At 41.8% G+C, this 25,462-nt stretch overlaps 2 protein-coding genes across 2 annotated transcripts; one reads left to right on the forward strand and one right to left on the reverse strand.

Annotated features, from left to right (window-relative positions):
- Nucleotides 1-1,175: 1,175 nt before the first annotated feature.
- Nucleotides 1,176-20,866, forward strand: LOC124276354 (putative protein FAM47C). Its single transcript, XM_046711999.1, has 5 exons — nt 1,176-1,473; nt 15,652-15,716; nt 17,294-17,969; nt 18,749-18,860; nt 20,264-20,866. Exons 3-5 carry the CDS (start codon nt 17,825-17,827, stop codon nt 20,739-20,741), a joined length of 735 nt encoding a protein of 244 aa, XP_046567955.1. The 5' UTR covers nt 1,176-1,473; nt 15,652-15,716; nt 17,294-17,824; the 3' UTR covers nt 20,742-20,866.
- LOC124276331 lies at nt 5,942-7,172 on the reverse strand. Its single transcript, XM_046711945.1, has 2 exons — nt 6,932-7,172; nt 5,942-6,768 (listed from the first exon to the last, which is right to left on the reverse strand). Exons 1-2 carry the CDS (start codon nt 7,170-7,172, stop codon nt 5,942-5,944), a joined length of 1,068 nt encoding a protein of 355 aa, XP_046567901.1.
- Nucleotides 20,867-25,462: the final 4,596 nt, after the last annotated feature.

Genomic DNA, 25,462 nt, shown 5'->3' on the forward strand with positions numbered 1-25,462 from the left:
GTAAATAGTTTTACGCCGCTTTTAGCACTATTCCAGCAATATCACGGCGGGGGACGCCAGAAATTGACTTCACACATTGTACCCATGTGGGGAATCGAACCCGGCTCTACGGCGTGACGAGCGAACGTTTCAACCACTAGACTACCGACCCAGTAGGAGCAGCAGCAGCAGCAGCAGCAGCAGTAGTAGTAGTAGTAGTAGTAGTAGTAGTAGAAATAGTAGTGGATGTAGTAATATATCAATGTTATCATTTTATGATCACTTTATTAAGTAAAAAAAACCCCTCGGTTCTCTTTATAGATACTGGTATTTATATAGGAATGTGGAAAGGGTTAAGTCGCTTCTATTTCAAAGACAGGTATGGTCCTCGACCGTGCATGGCAACATACCGTACCAGCTTGCTTCTCCTAGTTCTTACATCCTCCACAACAATGACATGACACACAATGGCATTGGATACGGTGCACCACCAGAGAACCGAACCGTTTAATAGCAATATCTTCACACATGTCAATACACATCAAAAACTTTCATACATGCATCATTTGTACCAATGACTTACATAATATTTATGTACATATCCTGATCACACAGTACATGTATTAAAGAATCATGTACAAAACCAACCATAGATTTATACATTTTATATTGCTTAAACATATGAACAAAATCACGGCGACAATATTTCAACTCGCCGACACGCCATCCACATCGGCGATAAGCCATCTTCCTCGGAGACAATATTGCAACTCTGCGACAAGCCATCAAACTCGGTGACAAGCCATCAACATCGGCGACAGGCCAGCATGAAGCGACAAGCTTCTCCACATTTCGCAACAACGTATCGGCGACAAGCCCTCACCTGGCAACAAGCCATTACAAGGCAACAAGCCATCACCTGGCAACGAGCCATCCACTGGGCGACAGGTCTCTCAAGACGCACCCATCACTATAACAAACAGAAATACATATATCATACACGTACATGTTGAATATTTGTATTTATCTTTTTCAAAATGACATCTAATTTCTGGGATATGGGTCTCTCATCCATGTTGTGTGCACCGTAACCGACAATGGCATATTCACACTTCTACACCCTTTATATACCCCCTTTAAACGCCCCCTACAGTCATTATCTCCCTTTGTTGTATCTTCCTACGCCAGGAGAAAGAAATTTCATTCTAATTCGTTCCTCAAACGAAAGAAATTATATTTCATCACAGTGCATGAAACCTGCCGCACGTGTACGTAATGCTATATTTGGGATTACGCTCACTAAGCCTAGCTCGTACTGGTTTCGTTTCGTTCGAATACCCATGAGTCAAGGCAACTTCCTCGTTTCGATTTGGTACATGCACAGCTTAGGGGCTAGGTATAGACCACAGTGTGATACAATGAGCAGTGTCACAGTATATGTTCATCCAGACAACATTCGAAGCAACATCCCTACAACACGTATTCGGAAGAAAGGTAGGTGTCGTACATGTACACATCGATTTCTCACTGATAATGTAAATTTCAACACTATATAGAATGCCTATACTTAATGGTGAATAAGGAAAGATAAGCATATGACATTGCCTGGTTGTTTATGCCATATTCTACAAGCAGTAGGTCGATAATTATCAATATAAAGAAACAAATGTCACATTGCTGAAGTTTTTATACCGTCATGTTTTCTTGATGTATCTACCTTCTCAGTACTTGCGTCAAATCGGGGCAGTGGGTAGCCTTGTGGTTAAAGTGTTCGCTCAACACGCCGAAAGACCCGGGTTCGATTCCCCACATGGGTACATGTCTGGTGTCTCCCGCCGTGATATTGTTTGAATATTGATAAATGCGGCGTAAAACCATACTCACTCACTCACTCACTACGTTAAATGGTGATATTGTTGTACAAGGAACTAATGTTAACACATGAAACCGTATTTGTCTCTCAGTCGGGATCACCCTTGACCTACGAGAGAAGCCATTGTGTTGTCTGATTTCTATTTCCGCATATACTATACTATACTTAATGGTTATTCTGCTCGCACTGTAAACACACTATGCAGTCGTGTCTGTATTGTAGCAGGTACAATTGAAGTTTATTCTGTGTTTAACGACCCGTGAAAATCCGGGTTAGAATACTGATCTTCAGTAACCGATGCTTGTTGCAAGAGGCGACTAACGGGATCGAGCTGTCGGGTTTGCTGACTTGGTCGACACATGACACCGTATCCCAACTGCGTAGATCGATGCTCATGTTGTTGATCATTGGAGTGTCTGGTCCAGACTCGATTATTGACAGACCGCGTCCATATACCTGGAATATAAACCCACTCACTCACTGCGTTTTAACGGTAAGGGATGCAGCGAGTAGCTAGCCTTAGCACCACTTTAAGCACTATTGCAGTAGTATCACGTACGGGGGCACCTAACAATGACTTCGTAGCCCTGTGGAGAAAATCGAACCCAGTTCTCGGCGTGACGCGAAAACGCTTTAACCAATAGGCTTCCCTACCCCTGTCATTCGTGTTTGAATAAATATGACTTAGCTGAACAAAACGGATGTGAAAATATCCCTTCATTGTAAATAAGTAATTCTATGACATATTCCTTCTAAAAAGAAACGCCTGTAAGGGTTTTTACTACAATTTACTCTTATAATTTATACATCGTATGGAATTTAATAGGAAAAGGAATTCAAAGAAATTTCACACGGGAAATGTCACAGTATCACTGCTTGATAAGATCTCGAGAAAAGTCAGTTAGTGGGTCACATACAGACTTTTGGTGGCGCTGAAGTCAGTATCTCGTGTGACCACCATTAGCGTTCAGAAATGCTATATGGCGGCGGTCTGTCAATAATCGACTCTGGACCAGCCAATCCAGTGATCAACAGCATGAACATCGATCTATACAACTGGGATACGATGACATGTGTCAGTCCAGTCAGTGAGCCTGACCAGCCGATCCCGTTAGTCGCCTCTTATGGACAGCATTGCGTTGTCAGGTTGCCTTGGATAACACCAACTCACTTGTTGTAGTGTAGGTTATGGCTCCCCACATCATCACGCTTTCCCAGCAGGCGTCATCAAAACGTCTGTACACCCGCATTCATCCATCGCGTCGTTCCAACTGAAATATCGATTCATCGCTGGACCAGATTCGACGCCAATTGTCCAGGGTCCAGGCCTGAACATTGGTTCACCATTGAACACGATATTATCGATGTTGATGACGCTGCACGGGGCCAAAGTACGGTCTTCTAGCTCTTAAACCTGCTCTCGCAGTCTGTGCCTGGCAGATACTCTTCTCAAACCGGTTATTTGCCTACCGGTACTGGTCGTTGTAGCTGTTCGATCACGCAAATGATGTACCCGGATGTACGAATCTTGCGCTGCAGTGGTACCTCGAGGTCGTCCACTTCTAGGTCCATCTTCCACCGAGTTCTGCCGGTGATATCCCACCCAGAGACGGGAAATCGTGCTCTGGTGGACGTTCATACGACTGGCAACTGAAAGCTGAGACTGTCGATTGGCGCGGTTCAGTTAGTTCCCCAAAACTCCCAAAATACAGTGAATAAACCAAATACATTTATCGATCTATTATACCCAACAGGGATACGATGTGATCCCCAAGTTTCACGTGATACGATTGCATAAACATTTCTAAATCAAAGCTTACATTGCCTGAACACACTGTTTATATGGTGGTGATGTTGTTGATATAGGAGGAAACCGCAAGGAGTTAGAGGTGGACGCACGCTCGCACACACACAGGGGCGTTGTGGTAGTCTAGAGGTTCAAGCGTTCGCTCGTCACGCCAGAGACCCACATGAATACAATGTGTGAATCCCATTTCTGGTGTCCCCCGTCGTGATATTGCTGGAATATTGCTAAAAGCGATGTAAAGCCATACTCACTCACTCACACACTACGGACACACACGCACGTACGCGCACGCACACACACACGCACATACACAAACATACATACATGCATACATACATACATACATACATACATACATACATACATACATACATACATACATACATACATACATACATACATACATACATACATACACACATACATACATACATACATACATACATACATACTTACTTATGTATTGCAATATTTAGAGTGATCGGACATTCGGATCTCTTATCTGTTTATTGTGTATAAAACATCTGTTGTTTGTGTACAGAGCCAACCGGATTCTGCTGTTTCTCATCCTCGCTACCCAAGGATAAACATGCCCTAATGCATGGCAGGAAGATCATGTTTTGGCTCTAGTTTTACAGGAAACACGTGATTCACGACTTCCTACCTCAAGATAGAAGGATGTTCTTCAGAACTTAGAACAGATGCCATGAAAACATTTTAAGAAATAGCAACGCAAGAATCGATGTAAACGAAAACGCGGAACTAAAACTAAAGGACAACTATCTAATGTATGTTGTGCACTCTCATATTCCAGTGCAACTATCCTTTATAATGTCAGATTCTTTCTCAGCACAAGAAAGCCAGAGGTTATCACGTGCCTCAAATTATAATTAGTACATAATCTTACTAATAATTTTTTGGAGACTATTAATCTTTAACATTAAAATAGAAAATTGGAGATTTTTAAGGCTAGAGTTAATTTCAAATACCGCAGCAAGTAGTAGTGGATAGGAGTCATTAAAGCACAACTTTTTATCCATACGGTATTGGAAAAAGGGATGTGGATGCAAGACACAAAAATTCTTTACTCCCACCAATAATTTATTCTCGTATACGTTCAGTTTCACTTTGGCTTCTTTCTTTGGCTTGGTGAGGTTCAGAAAACTACAAAGCAGAAATACAGACTTGCTAAGTAAATTATTCCTAACAGTCAAAGTACATGCCAAGTCTAAGTTAATTACTTCAAATTAACAGTTACAAGATAAATGAATAAAATGTACAATTAACAAAACCTTCAAATAATATTACCTTATTATGCCTTGAAATATATTACAATAGCAAACAATGCCACTCACATTTGTGTTCATGCCAACTACAACAGCTGAATGTCTCCAACATGGAGGCAGTGACAAGCCATGTGCTCTGATGAGGGGCAACACTCACAATAAGAGGAAGTACATGTAATCTGTTATGACAATCATGATCATACTTTTTGGAAAACTAATAACAGTTATAGCCAAGCTAGACTTTCTGAACTTCATCTGAACTAAATTTTACAATGTAAATTACTACACTATTTTAGAACTTTGTACTTTGCAACATAAAAATATAACCTTTTGACAACAAATATCTTTAGTGCATGGAATTATAAACTAATTGAAGTGAACATTTTTTCTGCATCAACACACTCGGCCTCTTAAACAACATTGTTCAACAAACTTCTCACAATGCAGAAACAATCCGAAATAACATACAGACCATAACTTTGGCCATACATTCGTACACAATGTCAATTTTCACAAAATTTCACACATCATCATATCTTTCACTCGTCTTTTGAAGTAATAGTACTAGTGTGTGTACAGGTCTGCGCAGTTCTGTACTTTGAGTTTTCAGTATCACACTTCTCACAAAGCCCTGTTTGTCAGGCTCAACTTTGATCACTCGTCCCATGGGCCAGCATGATCTGTGTGCATTTTCATCCTTGATGAGTACAATGTCATCTATTTCAATGTTGCGTTTTGGTGCACTCCATTTTTGTCTCTCTTGTAGGGAATACAGGTATTCATTCCTCCACCTTGTCCAAAATACATTTGCGAGATCCTGAATCCTTCTCCATCTCCGACGCATGTAGACACCAGCACGTTGAAATTTACCTTGTGGAGCGATGAAAACGATGGATTTTATCATGAACAAATGGTTTGGCGTTAGGGGGTTCAGGTCAGCGGCGTCACTGGAAACTGTGGTGAGTGGACGGGAGTTGACGATGGCTTCTACTTTGCTTAGGAGGGTACGGTATGATTCGTCATCCAAACGGTCTCCGAACTCATACAGCATGGGAGATAGAATCTTATCACGGCAGAACCTATTATGTGTTCCCATACCCCGCCCATGTGACTGGCTGATGGCGGGTTTAACTTCCAGTCGATGTTGGCTTGCAGTAGGTGAGAGTGGATGCTGTTTTGATCAAGTTCTGCTAGTGCTTCTTTCAATTCTCTGGCAGCTCCAATGAAGTTGGTGCCATTGTCACACCATATCTCTTTAACAGGTCCACGTCGTGCTATAAAGAGATGCAAGGCAGGTATGAATGAGTCTGTGTCCAAAGAGTTGTCCGTTTCGATGTGTATGGCTCTACTCGCTAAACATGTGAACAGTGCTCCATAGCGTTTCATCTGTTTCCTACCTTCTTTGATGGTATCCAGGCCAAAGAAATCTACACCTGAGTATGTAAATGGCGGCGCTGGATTCACTCTGCTGAATGGTAGGTCGGACATCTTCTGTTCACATGGAGGCATTTTCAGTCTTCGACAGGTGACACAATGGGACGGTATGTTTCTCACGGTTGCGTTCGCTCTGATGACCCAATACTTTTCTCGTAGCTTCGAAAGTACATGATTTCGTCCCATATGGCCAAGCTTCTTGTGTATGTCTTGTATGAACAGGCTTGTGACATGATGTTTGCTTGGTAGAAGAATCTGGTGCTTCATTTCATCTGGGATCTGAGACTTGCTGAGTCTGCCACCTACTGCTGTAAGGACATGGATTTCCTCGTAGAAACTCTTGGACTGCACAAACTTCATGATATTCTCTGCACATTCAAGTTTCTCAGCTGTGAAAAGCGGTTTATTGTTATATACCCCCCGATTCAACTTTACCTTTTCTGTTCCTGATACGAGCTTGGATGTTGTTGATGAGTTGGAGATATATGACTACGCCCCGCTTAAGACGATACCAACTTGAATAATGTTTAAACAAAGTGTCAAGCCCTTCACATTGCATCTTGGTTGGTGATACACACGTAGTTGCAACTGTATCCTCTACAACAGATTCTGCCGGTCCGGGTTGTTTCAGATTCCATTCTGATTCAGATCTCCAGAGGAATTGTGGTCCTTCAAACCAGTCTGATTGCGCCAGTAGTTGTGCTGTGCTAGCTCCTCTGGATGCTATATCCGCTGGGTTCTCATCAGATTCTACATACTTCCAATCTTTTGGCGCAGAGTAGTCCCTTATCATATTCTCACACAATTAGCAACAAATACTGGGTATCTCTTCTTCTCACTGTTGATATAATACAGGACAGTTGTTGAATCTGTGAAGTACGTCACGCTATCAATATCTGTATCAAGTTCTTTCAGCATACGTTGAGCTATTTGAACTGCGACTGTAGCGGCCGTCAACTCGAGATGTGGAATACTCACAGGTTTCACAGGAGTCAGTCTTGATTTCCTCATTAGAAAAGCAACATGGATATTTTGCTCAGCATCAGAAAGCCGAAGATAAGCTACACAGCCGTACCCTACCGAGCTGGCATCAGAGAACACATGAACCTGTTTAGATATAACTTTACAGAACTCAGGAGGCTTCAGGCATCGTTCAATCTTCAGTGTTTCAAGTAGCTTGAGCTCCTTCAGCCACCTTTTCCATGAGACTTCATACTTTCCTGGTATATCATCATCCCAGTCCAGATCATTGTTGGCACACAATTCTTGAAGTATCCGCTTAGCGGGAAGAATGATAGGTGTAACGATACCGAGGGGATCATACAGAGATGAAACCGTGGATAGTAGACCACGACGTGTGACTGGTTTCTCAATGAAGTCGGTGGAAAATCCAAATGTGTCTGTATTTACATACCATTTCATCCTAAGAGCACGTTCAATTGGTAGTTCATCATAATCCAGGTCACGGGTTTGAATCTCTTTGGAATGATCACCAACTGGGATTGACTTCAAAACGTTTCTGCTATTTGAAGTGAACTTGGTTAATTTGAAGCCCCCATGTGCACATGCGGCTGTCACGTCATAGATTAGCTTTATAGCTGTCTTGTCATCTTCTACAGATCTTAAACAGTCATTAACGTAAAAGTTCTTTCTGATTGCATCAGGTACGAGACTGCCAAACCTTTGTTCTGCTCTGTTGGCTGTGGCTTTCAATGCAAAGTTGGATATGCTGGGAGAGGAGACTGCTCCAAAGATATGAACACCCATTCTATATTCCTGTAAGTCAGTGTTGAGATCACCGTTTGGCCACCACAAAAGTCTTAGGCTGTTATGTTGAGTCACTGGCACCTTCACCTGGTAAAACATGGACTCTATGTCTGCCATGAATGCTATCCGTTCAGCTCTGAATCTTGTCAGAACACCTATCAAAGAGTTTGTGAGGTCTGGACCTTGCAGAAGCCTGTCGTTCAATGATGTTCCTTCATACTTGGCGCTGCAGTCGAAAACCACACGGATCTTTCTTGGCTTTTTTGGGTGATAGATTCCATGCGGAAGATACCAAATTCTCTGTGATTCAGGTGACAGTTGATCTTCAGGTATCTTGTACGCGAAGCCCTTTCAAGGAGATTATCAACAAAACCTACATAATGCTTGTAGTACTGTTCAGTGTGGAGCATTTTCTTCCTTTGCCATTTCGCTCTGCTCTCTGCTTGAGTCCTGTTGTTTGCACATAATCTATCGTCTCTGAATGGTAATGGACGCTCATAGTGACCATTGACATATTTCACCTGTTCCTCTGCTGTCTCCATAAATCTCCTATCTTCTCTTGAATAGCCCTTCTCCCTTGGTACTTTGCCGAGATCCTGCTCACTGAAGTCTCGTTCGAAGATCCTTACGATAGTACTCGGAGCTAGACATTCCTTCACGGAACTCTTTTCGCAAAGGAAAACTCTGTTGCAGACAAGAGTGTTTCTCTCACTATTAAACTTCACATGTAGAGGCCCGTTAATCGTCCAGCCATGCTTATACAACACTGCGAACGGACCATCCCGATCTGATGGAATCACCTTTTGAGGCTGTAAGGTTGAAGGACAGTTACTTCCAATTAGGAGACCAACTTCAAGTTCCGGGTAAAATTCAGGTAATTTACTTGCCATATTTTCAAGCTCAGAGAATCGCTCGAGAAACTTTGGATCAGCAATCTGGTTATGATTAACTGGTATTTCCTTTACAAATGTCCAAGGAAGATAGACTGGATGATTGTCAGTTACAGAGAGGCCAGTTACAGCTGAGGTTTCTACCATATCTACACCATGCATAGTCTGTAGTTTCAGAGTTGTCGTAGTTGTTGATGCGCCAAGTTGATCTTTGAGTGTCTCTGTGATGAAGCAACCAGTACTCCCATTGTCTAAGATGCATAAATCTTCACCGCTTTACTGTTACCTTGCCGGCGTATGATGACAGGCAGAATCGGCTGTAGCACAGTTTCCACCGAGTCAGACTTGGTATTGTTACAAGAAGATGACACTGTTTCTGTTAAATCCTTTTGGATGCCGTTGCCTTCTGTTTGATACTTGGTGTCTGTTGAATGTTGACTGCTGTGTCTAATTTGAAAGTTATCGTCATGTAGTGCTGTTGGATGACGTTTTCCACACTTCCTACATATTCTCTTTCTTAGACATCCTTTGACAGCATGGTTGTATCCTTAGCATCCATAACACATGTGCTTCTCTCTCAAGTAAGAACGTTTCTCGTTCAGTGTCTTTTGCTTGAAGGCTTCACAGTCAGTTCTGTCCAACATTTGTTGCGAAAGAGCTCGACCTTGGTTTCCTAGCAATCAGCTTGTCCTTCCTAAATCCTCTGCTAGGAGTATGTCCACGATTACTTTCAGTTTTACTCATCGCTTCTTTACTGAAAATAGGCTCATTCGCTGATTTGGCTGCAAAGTCTATGAACTCCACGAGATCTTTAAATCCAATCATCCTGTTGTTCTGGATCCTACACTTGGTAATGTGATCTCGCCACTTGTTCTGGAGGTATTGAGGCAACTTCTGTACTATAGCCTGCAAGTTGGGTGCATGGTTCAGGACGGTCATATGGGATATATTATTCATAGCATGTGAACATTTGGTGAGAAAGAATGAGAACTGTCTCAGCTTCTGACTATCTTCTTGCCTAATATCTGGCCATGAAAGTACCTGATGGACGTACGCTGTAGAAACCTTGTATGGATCCCCGTATTCTCCAGCCAGCAACTCCCGAGCCTTAATGTATCCCTCCACTGACGCCATGTACAAACATCCAGCTATCAACTCCTTTGGTTCCCCCTCCAGCTGCAGGTCCAGGTAGTACAGCCTGTTTATACTGTTTGTCGAGTGAGGAACTATCCTAGCATCAAATGACATCATGAATGAGTTGTATGCTGTTGGGTCACCCCTAAACTTGGGTACTTCAGGTTGTGGAAGAAACATGGCAGTTGTCATCTGTCTGTGGGTTTGCAGTAGCACATCATTCTGGGTAGGATGCAGTGTTTGATGAACAGATGCATAGTATTCATAGTCAAAGGTGGGTGAATCACCCTGTAGCTCGAATCACCCTGTAGCTCCAAGTATATATCAACATAAACCTTCTCTCTTGCCTTACACTTAGCTATTTCTATGTTCAACTGAAGCTCCTTCATTTTACGTGTTTCCTCCAATATGTCTTTTTCTGCAAGAAGTTCAGCCAATTTTGCCTTTTCCTTATCTAGAGCCGATCTCGTTGAACTTGTAGTTTTTCCTGAAGCTTGGGAACCCCTATTTGACATATTATCACACTTATCTAACAATAGTCTCTCATTTGAAATCCAACCTTTAACTACTTTTCTAAAGCTAGAAATAGAAATATCCTTTTCTTCATAACGTTTTCTCTCACAATCTCTATCTGCCTCAGAATCAAGCTGCTCATAATAGGAAGCAAAGTATGTGTGATACTGTTTACACAAGTCAATCAACTCCACAAAACAAAACTTCAATGAATGTAAATAGTCAGTACCACTGTTCAACATTAATCTGGAAAGTTCATTTCTCTTCTTCGTTATGGCTGAAAGCGCTGCAGTTTGTTGATTCTTCGACCATCGTAACCTTTCAACTTTCCCTTTCTCAGTCAAAGTTTTAACTCTTCCTGACTCTCTGACAGACTTAGCATTAGTGTGGTTAGCCTCGACCTGGTCAACTGGAGATATATACCTTCACCAGAAGTCTCTACAGTTTGCTCACTGTGTTCCACATTATCAGATTGTTCATTCAGTGTCAAATTAGATTGTTCATCTTGAAGATCCCCTGTCGTTGCCATCATAGCACGTTACACGTTACACTATACTATGATGGTCTTTATGCAAGAAACAAATGTTTACAAATATTCACTAAGTCCAATTAGGGTAACACTACTGACGTTATTTGGCATTAAAGTTCTGATGGTCAACGTTCTTCAGCTCCAACATCATATGGCAATGGTAGAATAAATTTGTTTTAACTGATGTGAAATACACAATGCCAATGCCAACAACTACCAGTTGTCCGACTTCAATTTTTGTGGAAGTCGCGGTGGCTGAGCGGTCTAGGCGTCTGACTTTGTGTGCTGGCGATTAGGTGCCTGACTCTGAGGGTGCGGGTTCGAATCCCCGATGGGACTCAACCCAAAAAGTACTAGAATCTGTACTTTACTAAGAAAGTGTAATCCCACATATAACATATGTTACGTTGAACTGATGTGGATGGAAGACACAAAAATTCTTTACTCGCACCAATAATTTATTCTCGTATATACGTTCAATTTCACTTTGACTTCTTTCTTTGGCTTGGTGAGGTTCAGAAAACTACAAAGCAGAAATACAGACTTGCTAAGTAAATTATTCCTAACAGTCAAAGTACATGCCAAGTCTAAGTTAATTACTTCAAATTAACAGTTACAAGATTAATGAATAAAATGTACAATTAACAAAACCTTCAAATAATATTACCTTATTATGCCTTGAAATATATTACAATAGCAAACAATGCTACTCACATTTGTGTTCATGCCAACTAAAACAGCTGAATGTCTCCAACATGGAGGCAGTGACAAGCCATGTGTTCTGATGAGGGGCAACACTCACAATAAGGGGAAGTAATCTGTTATGACAATCATGATCATACTTTTTGGAGAACTAACAACAGTTATAGCCAAGCTAGACTTTCTGAACCTCATCTGAACTAAATTTTACAATGAAAATTACTACACTATTTAAGAACTTTGTACTTTGCAACATAAAAATATAACCTTTTGACAACAAATATCTTTAGTGCATGAAATTATAAACTAATTGAAGTGAACATTTTTTCTGCATCAACAAGGGAAGTGACAGGATGATATCTGTTTGAGAGGATGCGATGTGTTCTAATGGTTGTTGCATTGGTGCACTTTGTCGTTATAAATGTGGGAGGTCAAATGCGATGACTGTAGTAAAACCATCTCTGTTGACCAGACATGCACGAATCCTTCGAGACATGCTTCTGATGACTGGAGCAATGTCATCCTGACATATCTTGCACCAATGTAATGGGAGTGGCGGGGGATCTTAACGCCGATATGAACGTCTGCCAGTTACGTCCAAGATGAGAGTAAACGGCAGAACTGGGGGCTGGTTATGGCATAACATGGAAGTTTTGCTGTTTGTGGATATAGGTCACAATCCTTGCACGATGAGCGAGTGAAAAATATAACGTTCACAGCGTTGTGCAAATGGCAAAGATGTGCAATGATGCTGTATCGATACTACACACGGTTCAGCCAGCCATTTTGATACCACCCAAACTATCATACCAAAGTGATCATGCTGTCGTTAACGTCAATGGAGCGCTCGATATGACGTCACCAAATTCAGTCTTTTCGGTCATGGAAGTCTGGAGAGAGCCTTACTTGGTCAGAAAACATGATAGTGTCGACAGTCACTCCAGCACTCCAGCACTGACGCCTCTGTTTCTAATGAGGTGCAGCAGATTGTGGGACGCCACGAGGACGTCGTGTTTCGGGACGGAACCTTATCTCGGTCCCTGAGTGGCAGTTTGCAACCGATATCCTCATGTCATAATTCTGTCTAATCTATCATGGACTGGAGTAGTTTCTCTTGAGTTTACAGAGCGGCATCAATCACCGTTGTGCTTTTGTCGGTATCGGACCTATAATCATCTTCTGACGACAAGTTGAGAAACATGCCAACACTATTCTGAAGTGTGCCTACCTACAACATGACTGCGGCATGTAAACGTTGACCACGTTGCAGACGTCAGATGATCAACACTGTTACATTCATGGTCAGTGCGCGAAATAGCCACTGGCACGCTAGCCCGTGGCTAGTAAGAATCCAGTCGGGCCTGTGACTGTGGAGATTTACTGGCTAGTAAATTATCATGGGGTCATTTTGTAAATATATCACTCTCCTCCACTTGTTGAGTTATAATACACTTTTAAATCATGCAAGATTATTAATTATTTTGTGGGCTTGTAACTTTCAGGCATAGCTAGCCCGACTGGTTTGCAAAATTTGGAAACTATTTCGCACACTGTTCATGAGTAATGAATAAAGTGTCTTTGGTTCGAAGAAAACATCCGAGTTTGAGTAATAATGATTAATATGGCATACCACACCTTGCTGCCCGATACCACACCTTGCTGCCCGATACCACACCTTGCTGCCCGCTGCCACGTGATTAATGACTGTCACAATGTTTTTGCCACATAAAACACTTACGTTCATTATGTTTGTATGCGTAAGTGTAGTGTCGCAACGAACACACAATCTCCTGCAACATATAATTTTGTTGCTCTTTACAATGAAGTTCTAGTACGCTACACAACACATAGGAGAGAACAGTCTGCATTACTTTCCTATGATGACGAATAAAAGACTGAGTTTGTGTTTCGTTTCGTTGTATTTCTTACTCAAATGAAAGTTTTTCGGGAAATAGGTCTTCTCTGAAAAGAGTGAGGTGAGATGAAATTGGGTTTAACGTCGAGCTTGAGAATGTTTCGCTCATATGACGACGTGCATGCATGTGTATGTGTATGTGCGGCTGCTTGTACTAGCCCAGACTTAAGCTGTTTTATAGTGCTAGCCCACTGAGATTCCATGCCGCAGTGAAGCATGAATACCCCACTTAGACACATTATACTTACTCCCAGCCGACCAGTCCTCGTTGTACCCATTAATGCCGAGCGCCAGGCAGGGACCAACAAGTACCATATTTTAACGTCTTTTGGTATGACGCGTTCGGGGATCGAACCCGCGACCTTCCGCTCTCCGGGCGGACGCTCTAACCACTACACCATGGTGGCGGTTTCTCTGAAAAGAACTATCCTGGGTTAATTGCCTGCACCCTTAACTTTAGGGACAGTACGATTTAATCAAATAAAACTCTACTAAAATGGTAAATTTAGAACACCATATGTTAGTATCTGTGCAATATGTAATTATCCAATATTCCATGCAGAAGTAAGAAATATACAAATTACTTCAGTTTAAACGCGTTGCACTAAACAAAGTGCATTGTTGGACCGAGTTAACCCATGTGAACACAGCCGAAGTTCGATGTGATCAGAGTTGTTTTTTGTTTAAAAGTGGCAAATATATTCAGACAGACTGACAAGTTTATTTCATAAATGTTGCCATGAGGCCAATAGTACAAAATGACAACTTGGATTAAATTTTTACAGAGCGCATGGACATGATTTTGTTTGCAATAATTGCTAGACGGAGTATGATATTGAGGTTCTTAGTATTTAGTAGATGTACAATTTCATTTTATTTTATGCTTTTATTTATTATTGTTTTGGGGGTGGGGGTGGGGTGGGATGGGGTGGGGGGGTCTGTGGTCATAATATAGATACTGGGTGGGGGGTGGGGGCTGTGGTCATAATATAGATACATTGTGTGAAGTGGGTTCTTACCGCTGCATATAAAGGACATTTCATTAACACATGGTACTCATCTTCAGGTACACTTTTACAATAATCACACATAGCTACACTAATGTCATTGTCTTTAGATCTTCTATACGAAATCATTTTCCGTTGTATTCCAACGGGAGTGTAGTATAACGCACCAACTGCAAGCCATGAGGTGGTGTGAATATCGAAATGGTTACTCAACACTATACAAACCAGCGGAAATCGACAGCAGAGGGCGTTATATGACGTCGCCGTGTGTCGAGGAAGGAGGAGGGAGAGCCGTGTTCATGTGCTAATTTGTGATTATGCAATCTTTCAATGATAGCTCATCAATTAGTTCAGCGGCAAACATACATTCCTACGGTGCCGACGTCCAGATATTTGTGTTGCTCATGTGAGTTTTGATTATGTTTGTGGTTAAAAGGTGGCATGAGAAATGTCTGAAATCACCTTGCCATATTTTCTCCCAAGGAATGAGATCAATTATTCAACAAGTTTGAAGACATTATTTCAGCCATCGATAATTAAGGTGGTTGCGCCATCTTTACAGTCATGACACACAAATGTCACCATGGCTACGTCAGAGAATAGGGGAGGTAATTTGAACAGAGGCCATGTACCTATAAAGTGTCCTTCATCGCAGGATAAAAAAACTATCGGTGATTTTAATCATTTAGCGAAGCATTTAAGAAACAGAAATATTAAGTGTATCGTTGGAGAACAAGTACGAAGGAGGGTTTTTAAGATGGCTGGTTGTCACTATACCTGTGCTGTGATATATACTTCTGTTTTATTTATGTTTCCAGGGTTATGGGCTATTACATATTAGGAATCGTCGCTATAGTGGTCGCAACTCTTTCGGCATTCGCAGGTAAGTTTGCATATCCCTTGCAAACATGTACGCCGTAGCAGGCACTCCCAATCACCAGCAGTGATTGCTGTGTAACCCTGTGTTTGATAAAAGACTACAGGAACCGTGACCTGCCAGATCTCAAATCTGCAGTTGGTCATCGATATTCCGGGTTAGAATTCATTCGGACCGAAATGAACCTGTCAGAGGCGACAGGCTAATTTCGTTCTGACTGAATTCTAATGCCACAGTCATATAATTGTGATATGACTATCCACTGAATGTGTTCATATTGTTGTGATATCGTCATACTGCTGACTGCTTCGGGGAATATGATGGTGGTGTCAACATCGCACTGATTGTTGTGATGATAACATTTCTGCGTGCGATATACTGCGGTGAGATCATGATATCGTAATGCTCTAGGCTGCAGTAGGATAGTTGTGATATCATGATTCGCCTTAAGACTGCAGTGAAATAGTCGTGATGACATGATTCTCCTCTAGGTTGCAGTGAGATAGTCGTGATGTCATGATTCTCCTCTAGGTTGCAGTGAGATAGTCGTGATGTCATGATTCTCCTCTAGGTTGCATTGAAATAGTCGTGATGACATTATTCTCCTCTACGTTGCAGTGAGATAGTCGTGATGACATGATTCTCCTCTAGGTTGCAGTGAGATAGTCGTGATGACATGATTCTCCTCTAGGTTGCAGTGAAATAGTCGTGATGACATGATTCTCCTCTAGGTTGCAGTGAAATAGTCGTGGTGTCATGATTCTCCTCTACGTTGCAGTGAAATAGTCGTGATGACATGATTCTCCTCTACGTTGTAGTGAAATAGTCGTGGTGTCATGATTCTCCTCTAGGTTGCAGTGAAATAGTCGTGATGACATGATTCTCCTCTACGTTGCAGTGAGATAGTCGTGATGACATGATTCTCCTCTAGGTTGCAGTGAGATAGTCGTGATGACATGATTCTCCTCTAGGTTGCAGTGAAATAGTCGTGATGACATGATTGTCCTCTAGGTTGCAGTGAAATAGTCGTGGTGTCATGATTCTCCTCTACGTTGCAGTGAAATAGTCGTGATGACATGATTCTCCTCTACGTTGTAGTGAAATAGTCGTGGTGTCATGATTCTCCTCTAGGTTGCAGTGAAATAGTCGTGATGACATGATTCTCCTCTACGTTGCAGTGAAATAGTCGTGATGACATGATTCTCCTCTAGGTTGCAGTGAGATAGTCGTGATGACATGATTCTCCTCTAGGTTGCAGTGAGATAGTCGTGATGACATGATTCTCCTCTAGGTTGCAGTGAGATAGTCGTGACAAGGTTGCAGTGAAATAGTCGTGATGACATGATTCTCCTCTAGGTTGCAGTGAGATAGTCGTGATGACATGATTCTCCTCTAGGTTGCAGTGAGATAGTCGTGATGACATGATTCTCCTCTAGGTTGCAGTGAGTTAGTCGTGATGTCATGATTCTCCTCTAAGTTGCAGTGAGTTAGTCGTGATGTCATGATTCTCCTCCAAGCTGCAATGACATAGTTTTTATGGCTTTATAGAACAAGTCGGTGTGAGTTCAGTGTGACTGTTACAGGAACAAGCTGTGTGACGACGCCGTCCAACAGAGAGTGCCATCAAGCATGTAATACCTGCTCAGCTGACACATGCTCAAACAACTGCATCACATGTCCTGCTACGCTCTACGGAACCGACTGCACCCGGACGTGTCCTGCCCACTGTAAAGATGGGAGATGTGAACTCCTGTCTAACGGCCGGAGTGTAAACTGTACGATGGGCTGTCAGGCAGGGTACAGGGGTTTGACCTGTAACACGGGCTGTAAACGACCCTGTTTGACATGTGACCGGTATACCGGGAGATGTACTGGACCCTGCAGGGCTGGGTTCTACGGCGGAGAGTGTTTACAGAGGTGCTTGTATCCCTGTAACCGTTGCGACAAAGGGTCTGGAAGATGTCTGGATCCTTGTGAAAATGGATTCTATGGTTCTAATTGTTCACAGAGGTGTTCACGGGCGTGCTATCGCTGTAACAAAGAGTCTGGAGAGTGCACAGGTCATTGTAACGACGGCTACTATGGTGAAACCTGCACTAAGATCCAGCTAAGTGATGCACAAAGCCAGAGGCAGTGTGGCGATGAGCATCACCACTGAAGTACAAGATGAAAAATCAAAGCCACACACGACAACTGAGGACAGCGCTTCCGGCGAGACAAACGTCACTGTAGAAGATGACAATGAGACCGCATTCCCAAGTACGTGCACTGTGTGTAGTTTGACATGTTAATACAGGGTAGTTTATAATATGTAGAGAGTTTCAGGTAAAGTGCTAATTACTGAGCTCTCGGGTGCTTTCATGAAAAACAAATCAGGAACCTGAGTGAGTGAGTGAGTGAGTGAGTGAGTGAGTGAGTGTGAGTGGTCCTGAGTGAGTGTTGAGTGGTGGTGAGTGAGTGAGTGAGTGAGTGAGTGAGTGAGTGAGTGAGTGAGTGAGTGAGTGAGCGAGTGAGGTAAATAATCCTACTCCGTTTCATCATTACTACCACTTTGGCCGAACGTCAAAGAAGAAGGATGATTTAATTGCCTTGCTGATCACTGTACATAGTCGTAGTGGAAAAGAATATGTATCGGTGTGTGTCATGTATGGACAAAACATTCAGCTTGAAGAAACCAATGCCCTCCGACATGACTATGGAATCCTAGAAGGGATATTGTCGAGTTGCCGCCCTCTCAAAAACAAACAAAAAGAGTCAAAACTTACCAAAGGGCGACAATGCGACAACGTGAAATTTTGGACATTTCTCGCATTGTCGTGCTTTTAATAATATTTTTATATTCATACAAAGGGCGACAATGCGACATAGAGACAATTTTCAAGGTCAAATATGTCGCGTTGTCGCATTTTCACATGTTGCTTGCTTTTGAGAGGGCGGCAGCGCGACAATATCCCTTCTAGGATTCCACAGTCATGTCGGAAGGCAATTTAGTTTTCTTCAAGTTGAATGTTTTGTCTTTAATTGGTTCAATGTTTCAGGGACTCTGCCTACAACCAAGACACACAATCCGTACATCATAGCCATTGTCATGGTGGTTGTTGCTGCTGGTCTCCTGGTACTGATAACGACTCCGTTCCTCCTCTGCACTTGGTATGTATTGCTTTCACGATACAAATATGATGCGCTTTCAGATTTGTGAGTGAGTGAGTGAGTTTAGTTTTACGCCGCACTCAGCAATATGCCAGCTATATGGCGGCGGTCTGTAAATAATCGAGTCTGGACAAGACAATCCAGTGATCAACAGCATGAGCATCGATCTGCGCAATTGGGAACCGATGACATGTGTCAACCAAGTCAGCGAGCCTGACCACCCGATCCCGTTAGTCGCCTCTTACGACAAGCATGGGTTACTGAAGACTCATTCTAACCTGGACCTTCACGGGTTTCAGATTTGTGATTGTTATGGTGTAATAATAACAATGACCAGAGTCATTTCATTTGGACCTGGACCGACTTTGTAAACGGGAGTTTCACCTTTCAACGTTCTGACTTTACCATTAATTACTTTAATGGTATCCGAAAAACGCACCAATGATTGGATGTAGTCATATGTTTCAATGGCAACAGAATCCACGAGGTTAACAGTTTGATAATGAAATGAAAGATGCTTTCTGATCAAATTAATTTAGAACACATTCCGAAGGCCACGTTAGATTTGTGCACGATAGAAAGAAGATATTCTGCTTTTAGTTCTTATTTAACAACATCCGACAGCATCAGATTGTGCTCCCTTCCGCAACTGTATTACAACGAGAATTATAGTGTTGATACGATGATGCGCTGGAGAAGCTGTGTCAGATATGGTATACAGGAACTCTGCAATACTCTGCAGGTGTCCGGAGCTGTATATATTTGGCATTTCGATATATAAACTCACTGATATGTGTGACCTGAAAGAATGACCCGTGAAGGTACGGGTTAGAATATTGATCTTCAGTAACCCATTCTTATCGTAAGAGGCGACTAACGGGATCGGGTGGTCAGGCTCGCTGACTTGGTTGACACATGTCCATCGATTCCCAATTGCACAGATCGATGATCATGCTGTTGATCACTGGATTGTCTGGTCCAGACTAGATTATTTACAGATCGCCGCCGGAATATTGGAATATTGCGGCGCAAAACTACACTCACTCACTCACCTAAGAATGATGTTATGAAAGAAGTAAGGCCCTTTGGAATTCACAGTTAATGAGACGCAATGCTAATCTACATACTAACCATAGGATTTCAACTCTCACTTTTCTTGTTTGCAAGAGATTTCCATTGGACATAGGAGAAAAATGGCGGTGAAAAATTAGTGAATTGATTTCTGACAATATTGGTGATGAACAAGATGTTCTCGAAAGAAACATTCTCAACAATATTGCGCATCAAGCAATAAATTCAACACTAACCAAATCTTCACTACATGAGTAATATTATGACAATAAAAATCTTTCAAGTTTGTTTCAATGTTTATGAAAACGTTATGCTTACTGTTCTTTTTCTAGGCATCGACGAAAACCACAAAAGAGATCTGTGACCAATGTTGCGGTTACTGAGCGCGATTCTGACCATGTCTATGATGAAATAGGCCCTCCAACCGTACAGCCAAACACAGTTGCACCTCCAGACATTGAAGCGGGATACCTTACACCTACACGGCCAAATACTGAGTCAAGCTACCTAACCCCTACAATGCCTAACCCATATACCGTAAGCATTGTTACAGTACCTCCAGACAATGGAGCGGGATACCTTACACCTACAAAGCCTAACACAGATTCCGGAAGCATTGTTACAGCACCTCCAGACACTGAAGCGGGATACCTCACGGCGACACAGCCAAATACTGAGACCAGATACCTAACCCTTTCACAGTCTAACACAGAGACCAGATACTTAACCCTTGCACAGCCTAACACAGATACCGGAAGCATGGTTACAGCACTTTCAGACACTGGAGCGGGATACTTTACAACTGTTTGAAGACCTAATCTCAGGTTATGACACCATCTTACTGATAAAGGTGGATTAACACCATAAGCACTGTACAAACTGAAAAGTGGAAATTATATTCGTATATATGTAATAAATAATATACTATTTTTTTACTATGTGTTTCAGCGAATAATCGAGATGTTGACGTTATATATTTAGAGGAAAAGCTCTGATAAGTTAGTTTCTCTCTTTCACTATTTCAATCGGTCAAGGCTTTGTGGTGTAATTAGATTTTGATCCATAACAGGAGCTTCAGTAAATACTCAGTTCAGGAAACATTGATTAAGAGAGGTTTGAGTTTCACTTTCAGTTGCTAGAGGTTACACAAAACCAAACATTTTCCCATTGACTTTAATTTAACGTTATATTACAACAAATTAACTTTTCAACAAATTAACGTTATAAGCAATAACAATCTAAAATACAACCAGCTCCTTTTCCGAAGACTAACCTCAGTTCCGCACAAAATGTCAACCGCTTGAAAATACCTGTGGTCACATTCCGTCTAATTCATAATGTAAAAACAGACAGCTCTATGTATTAAAACATATGGTCAGTTTTAATTACTGTATGAATGAACTTTCAAAAAACACAAAAATCTGACACAATCGCCCAATCACAGCTGTCAGATTATTCAGCCCGCACCTACGAAAGGTGCTCGTTACACTACGGGTTCTGGTTTGATGTAGTGTAACCTTAGACCGGTGACACAACAGAAGCAGATCATACAATGAAATCGTTCGACTGAGGCAGATATTGTTGACCTGTTCTGTCAAAGAATTGCAATAGGGTCAATGTGTGGAGCCCTTATGAGTAGTTTTGATACAGAGCTATGAAAATATCCTTGTGTTAGTAATTGAAAACAGTAGCTGATTCGGGAGTTTCAATTTGTGGCGGTCAAAACTTGTATCCTTCCTAATCTGACTTGCTGTCTGTAATGTATATTTGACATGTGCCTGACTGGCTATAAAGCTGGATAATAACAAGTACGTTTTATCATGTATCGAGCAGTAAGTCAGTTAGCCACAACCTTTTGGCTTTGCAGTATTGGCTTTTCGAGTCTCGCAGTTTGGCTGAAATGTGGTAAGGTAGCCAATATAGGTGTTAGGCTATGTAGGGGTTAAGGAGAGCCTGGCTTGCCAAGGTAACAATTCAATATATATATGTGTTTGTCGTCAGAATGGGTAACAAGATCAGTCTCGGTGTCTCTGTTGAATGGGTGTAATTATATCAAACACTTATTTGTTGGGCCACGGTTATTTATAGTCCAACGGGCTGTAACTCGGACATTACTCGCTTTGTTGTAAAACAGCAGCCAACCAAACATCACGAACAATCCAAACGATAAATGAAAGCGAATAAACAAGGGATTCTTTCCTTCCAGAAGTAGTCGAAACTCTCATAAAATATCTGTTGACGACATGCCACATTGTTGGAGGGGTGATCCGGATACCATGGCGATTAGGTTATGTTGTTGTTGTTGTTGTTATTGTTGTTTAACTCTGCTTTCAGCAGTGTTCTAGTTATATGGCGCTTGTGAAAACTGAGCCTTGACCTAACAAAGGATTGATATCTCTGACATCACGGGTATTGAGCTACACATTAGGGATGCTATGGTATGTATCAACCAAGTCAGCGAGTCTGAACAAGTAATAACATTAGTTAACTCTAAGGACAGTCATGGGTTGCTGCATCTTCATTAGGAACTAAATTCTTTAACGTACTTTCTCATGATTGCTTGCATGGTAACGTCGAACTCGATGTACTAGCTGTAATAGTAGCGTCGCACTCAGTAATGTTTTAGCTTTATGATAAAGCCCCACTCAGAAATGTTTAACTATATGATAAAGCCGCACTTTGCAACATTCTAGTTGTATGATGAAGCCGCACTCAGCAACATTCTAGCTTGTATGATAAAGCGGCACTCAGCAACATTCTAGTTGTATGATAAAGCCGCACTCTGCAACATTCTAGCTGTATGATAACGCCGCACTCAGCAACATTCTAGCTGTATGATAACGCCGCACTCAGCAATGTTCTAGTTGTATGATAACGCCGCACTCTGCAACATTCTAGTTGTATGATAACGCCGCACTCAGCAACATTCTAGTTGTATGATAACGCCGCACTCAGCAATGTTCTAGTTGTATGATAACGCCGCACTCAGCAATGTTCTAGTTGTATGATAACGCCGCACTCAGCAACATTCTAGTTGTATGATAACGCCGCACTCAGCAATGTTTAACTATATGATAAAGCCACACTCTGCAACATTCTAGTTGTATGATAACGCCGCACTCAGCAATGTTTAACTATATGATGATAAGCCGCACTCTGCAACATTCTAGTTGTATAATGATAACGCCGCACTCAGCAATGTTCTAGCTTTATGATAACGCCGCACTCAGCAATGTTTAACTATATGATAAAGCCGCAGTTCCCAGCAACATTCTAGTTGCTAGCTGTATGATAACGCCGCACTCAGCAATGTTCTAGTTGTATGATAACGCCGCACTCAGCAATGTTCTAGTTGTATGATAACGCCGCACTCAGCAATGTTCTAGTTGTATGATAACGCCGCACTCAGCAACATTCTAGTTGTATGATAACGCCGCACTCAGCACTGTTCTAGCTGTATGATAACGCCGCACTCAGCAATGTTCTAGTTGTATGATAACGACGCACATGCTGGACCACACAAACCTGTTACTGACATCATCAACCTCGATCTACCCAACACAGATGCGATGAGTCATCCAGGTATGCGATCCTGACCACCAATCTCTTAGTCCCCCAACATATGACAAGGAGGATTCGCTGTAGTCAGGTTCTAGCAGGATATGGATACTGCCATAGCATTATTGAGTCTAAAGATACCAGTAAACATGATATCACTGTCTGGCAAAATTCAGTAATCCTATACCAACGTTAGTCCCTGAAAATATATAGTTTCATTTAAACTGAAAAGGAGACCCAATCCTGGAATACTGAGTGATTTTCTGACCTGAGGAAAGTGTAGACAGGCTTCATTAAGCGTTTTTACATTACTGATATGGCTGGGCGGAAGGAAAATGGTGTGGTTCAGGGACAGTGAGACAAACTAAGTACACCTAAATGGTTTTGTTTCCCCATATCTTGTCGTTGAAATGTTTTATTACTTGACGCTATATCTGTATCTAGTGTAAAATATCCGACTAACTATTGATTTTGTTATACGACTACACCCGGGGGTAAATTATGGGACGTTACATGTACAGTCGCAAAATGAAATCGGAGACACTGATGGGCAGCAACATCATACGTGGCAGATCAGATGACATAGTAGCAAGTGTGTCGTGTTGATATTAAACAGTATGGGCTTCTCTATGTGGAATTGATGCTACCGTACGGCCGTCCATGAGTCGTGATGGTACTGTGTGTGAACTAAATAAGAGGAGTGTAACTAGACACAAGAAGGGCTATATGACGTCACTGTGGCGTTGATGGTACTATGTGTGAACAAAACACTGTGTCAATAACTAGACACAAGAAATGATATATGATGCCATTGTGGCGTTGATGGTACTGTATTACTATGTGTGAACAAAACACTGTGTCAATAACTAGACACAAGAAAGGATTTATGATGCCATTGTGGCGTTGATGGTACTATGGTACTATGTGTGATCAGAACACGGTGTCAATAACTAGACACAAGGAAGGCTATATGACGTCACTGTGGTGATGATGGTACTATGTGTGAACAAAACACTGTGTCAATAACTAGACACAAGAAAGGCTATATGACGTCACTGTGGTGATGATGGTACTATGTGTGAACAAAACACTGTGTCAATAACTAGACACAAGAAAGGATATATGATGCCATTGTGGCGTTGATGGTACTATGGTACTATGTGTGATCAGAACACGGTGTCAATAACTAGACACAAGGAAGGCTATATGACGTCACTGTGGCGTTGATGGTACTACGTGTGAACAAAACACTGTGTCAATAACTAGACACAAGAAAGGCTATATGACGCCACTGTGGCGTTGATGGTACTATGGTACTATGTGTGATCAGAACACGGTGTCAATAACTAGACACAAGAAAGGTGCTATATGACGTCACTGTGGTGATGATGGTACTATGTGTGAACAAAACACTGTGTCAATAACTAGACACAAGAAAGGCTATATGACGTCACTGTGGCGTTGATGGTACTATGTGTGAACAAAACACGGTGTCAATAACTAGACACAAGAAAGGATGTATGATGTCACTGTGGCGTTGATGGTACTATGTCTGAATTAAACACGGTGCCAAGAGCTAGACACAATAAAGCTACACATCGTGACTGAGGCGTTGATGGTATATATGTACTGAATATGAACATAAAATGAGACATATAACTCAATACATTAGGCTTATACTGTGTGGTACTCAGTGCACTGAAACATACCATGACAACAATTCTACAAGATCAGCACCACAATTTCCGCCGCTTGCTAGATACCAGTTTGGCTAGTTCAATGTTCTGTAATTTAACCGTGTTTTCTGAATGTCTCATGCTCGAAGTATTGATCTTTCCTATGTAAGCTGAAAGAGTGCGGAAATACAAACTGAAAGAAGGGTACGACCGTGGAATTTTTGCCCGTGTAATGCAATTTATTAGAACTGTATACTGAAAGATGATAGAAAAAAAGCCTTATTCCATTTGATAAGA

Source organism: Haliotis rubra, unplaced genomic scaffold, assembly GCF_003918875.1.
Source record: "Haliotis rubra isolate DU_JTF1 unplaced genomic scaffold, ASM391887v1 Scf208, whole genome shotgun sequence".
In the NCBI taxonomy this organism is placed as follows: Eukaryota; Metazoa; Mollusca; class Gastropoda; order Lepetellida; family Haliotidae; genus Haliotis; species Haliotis rubra.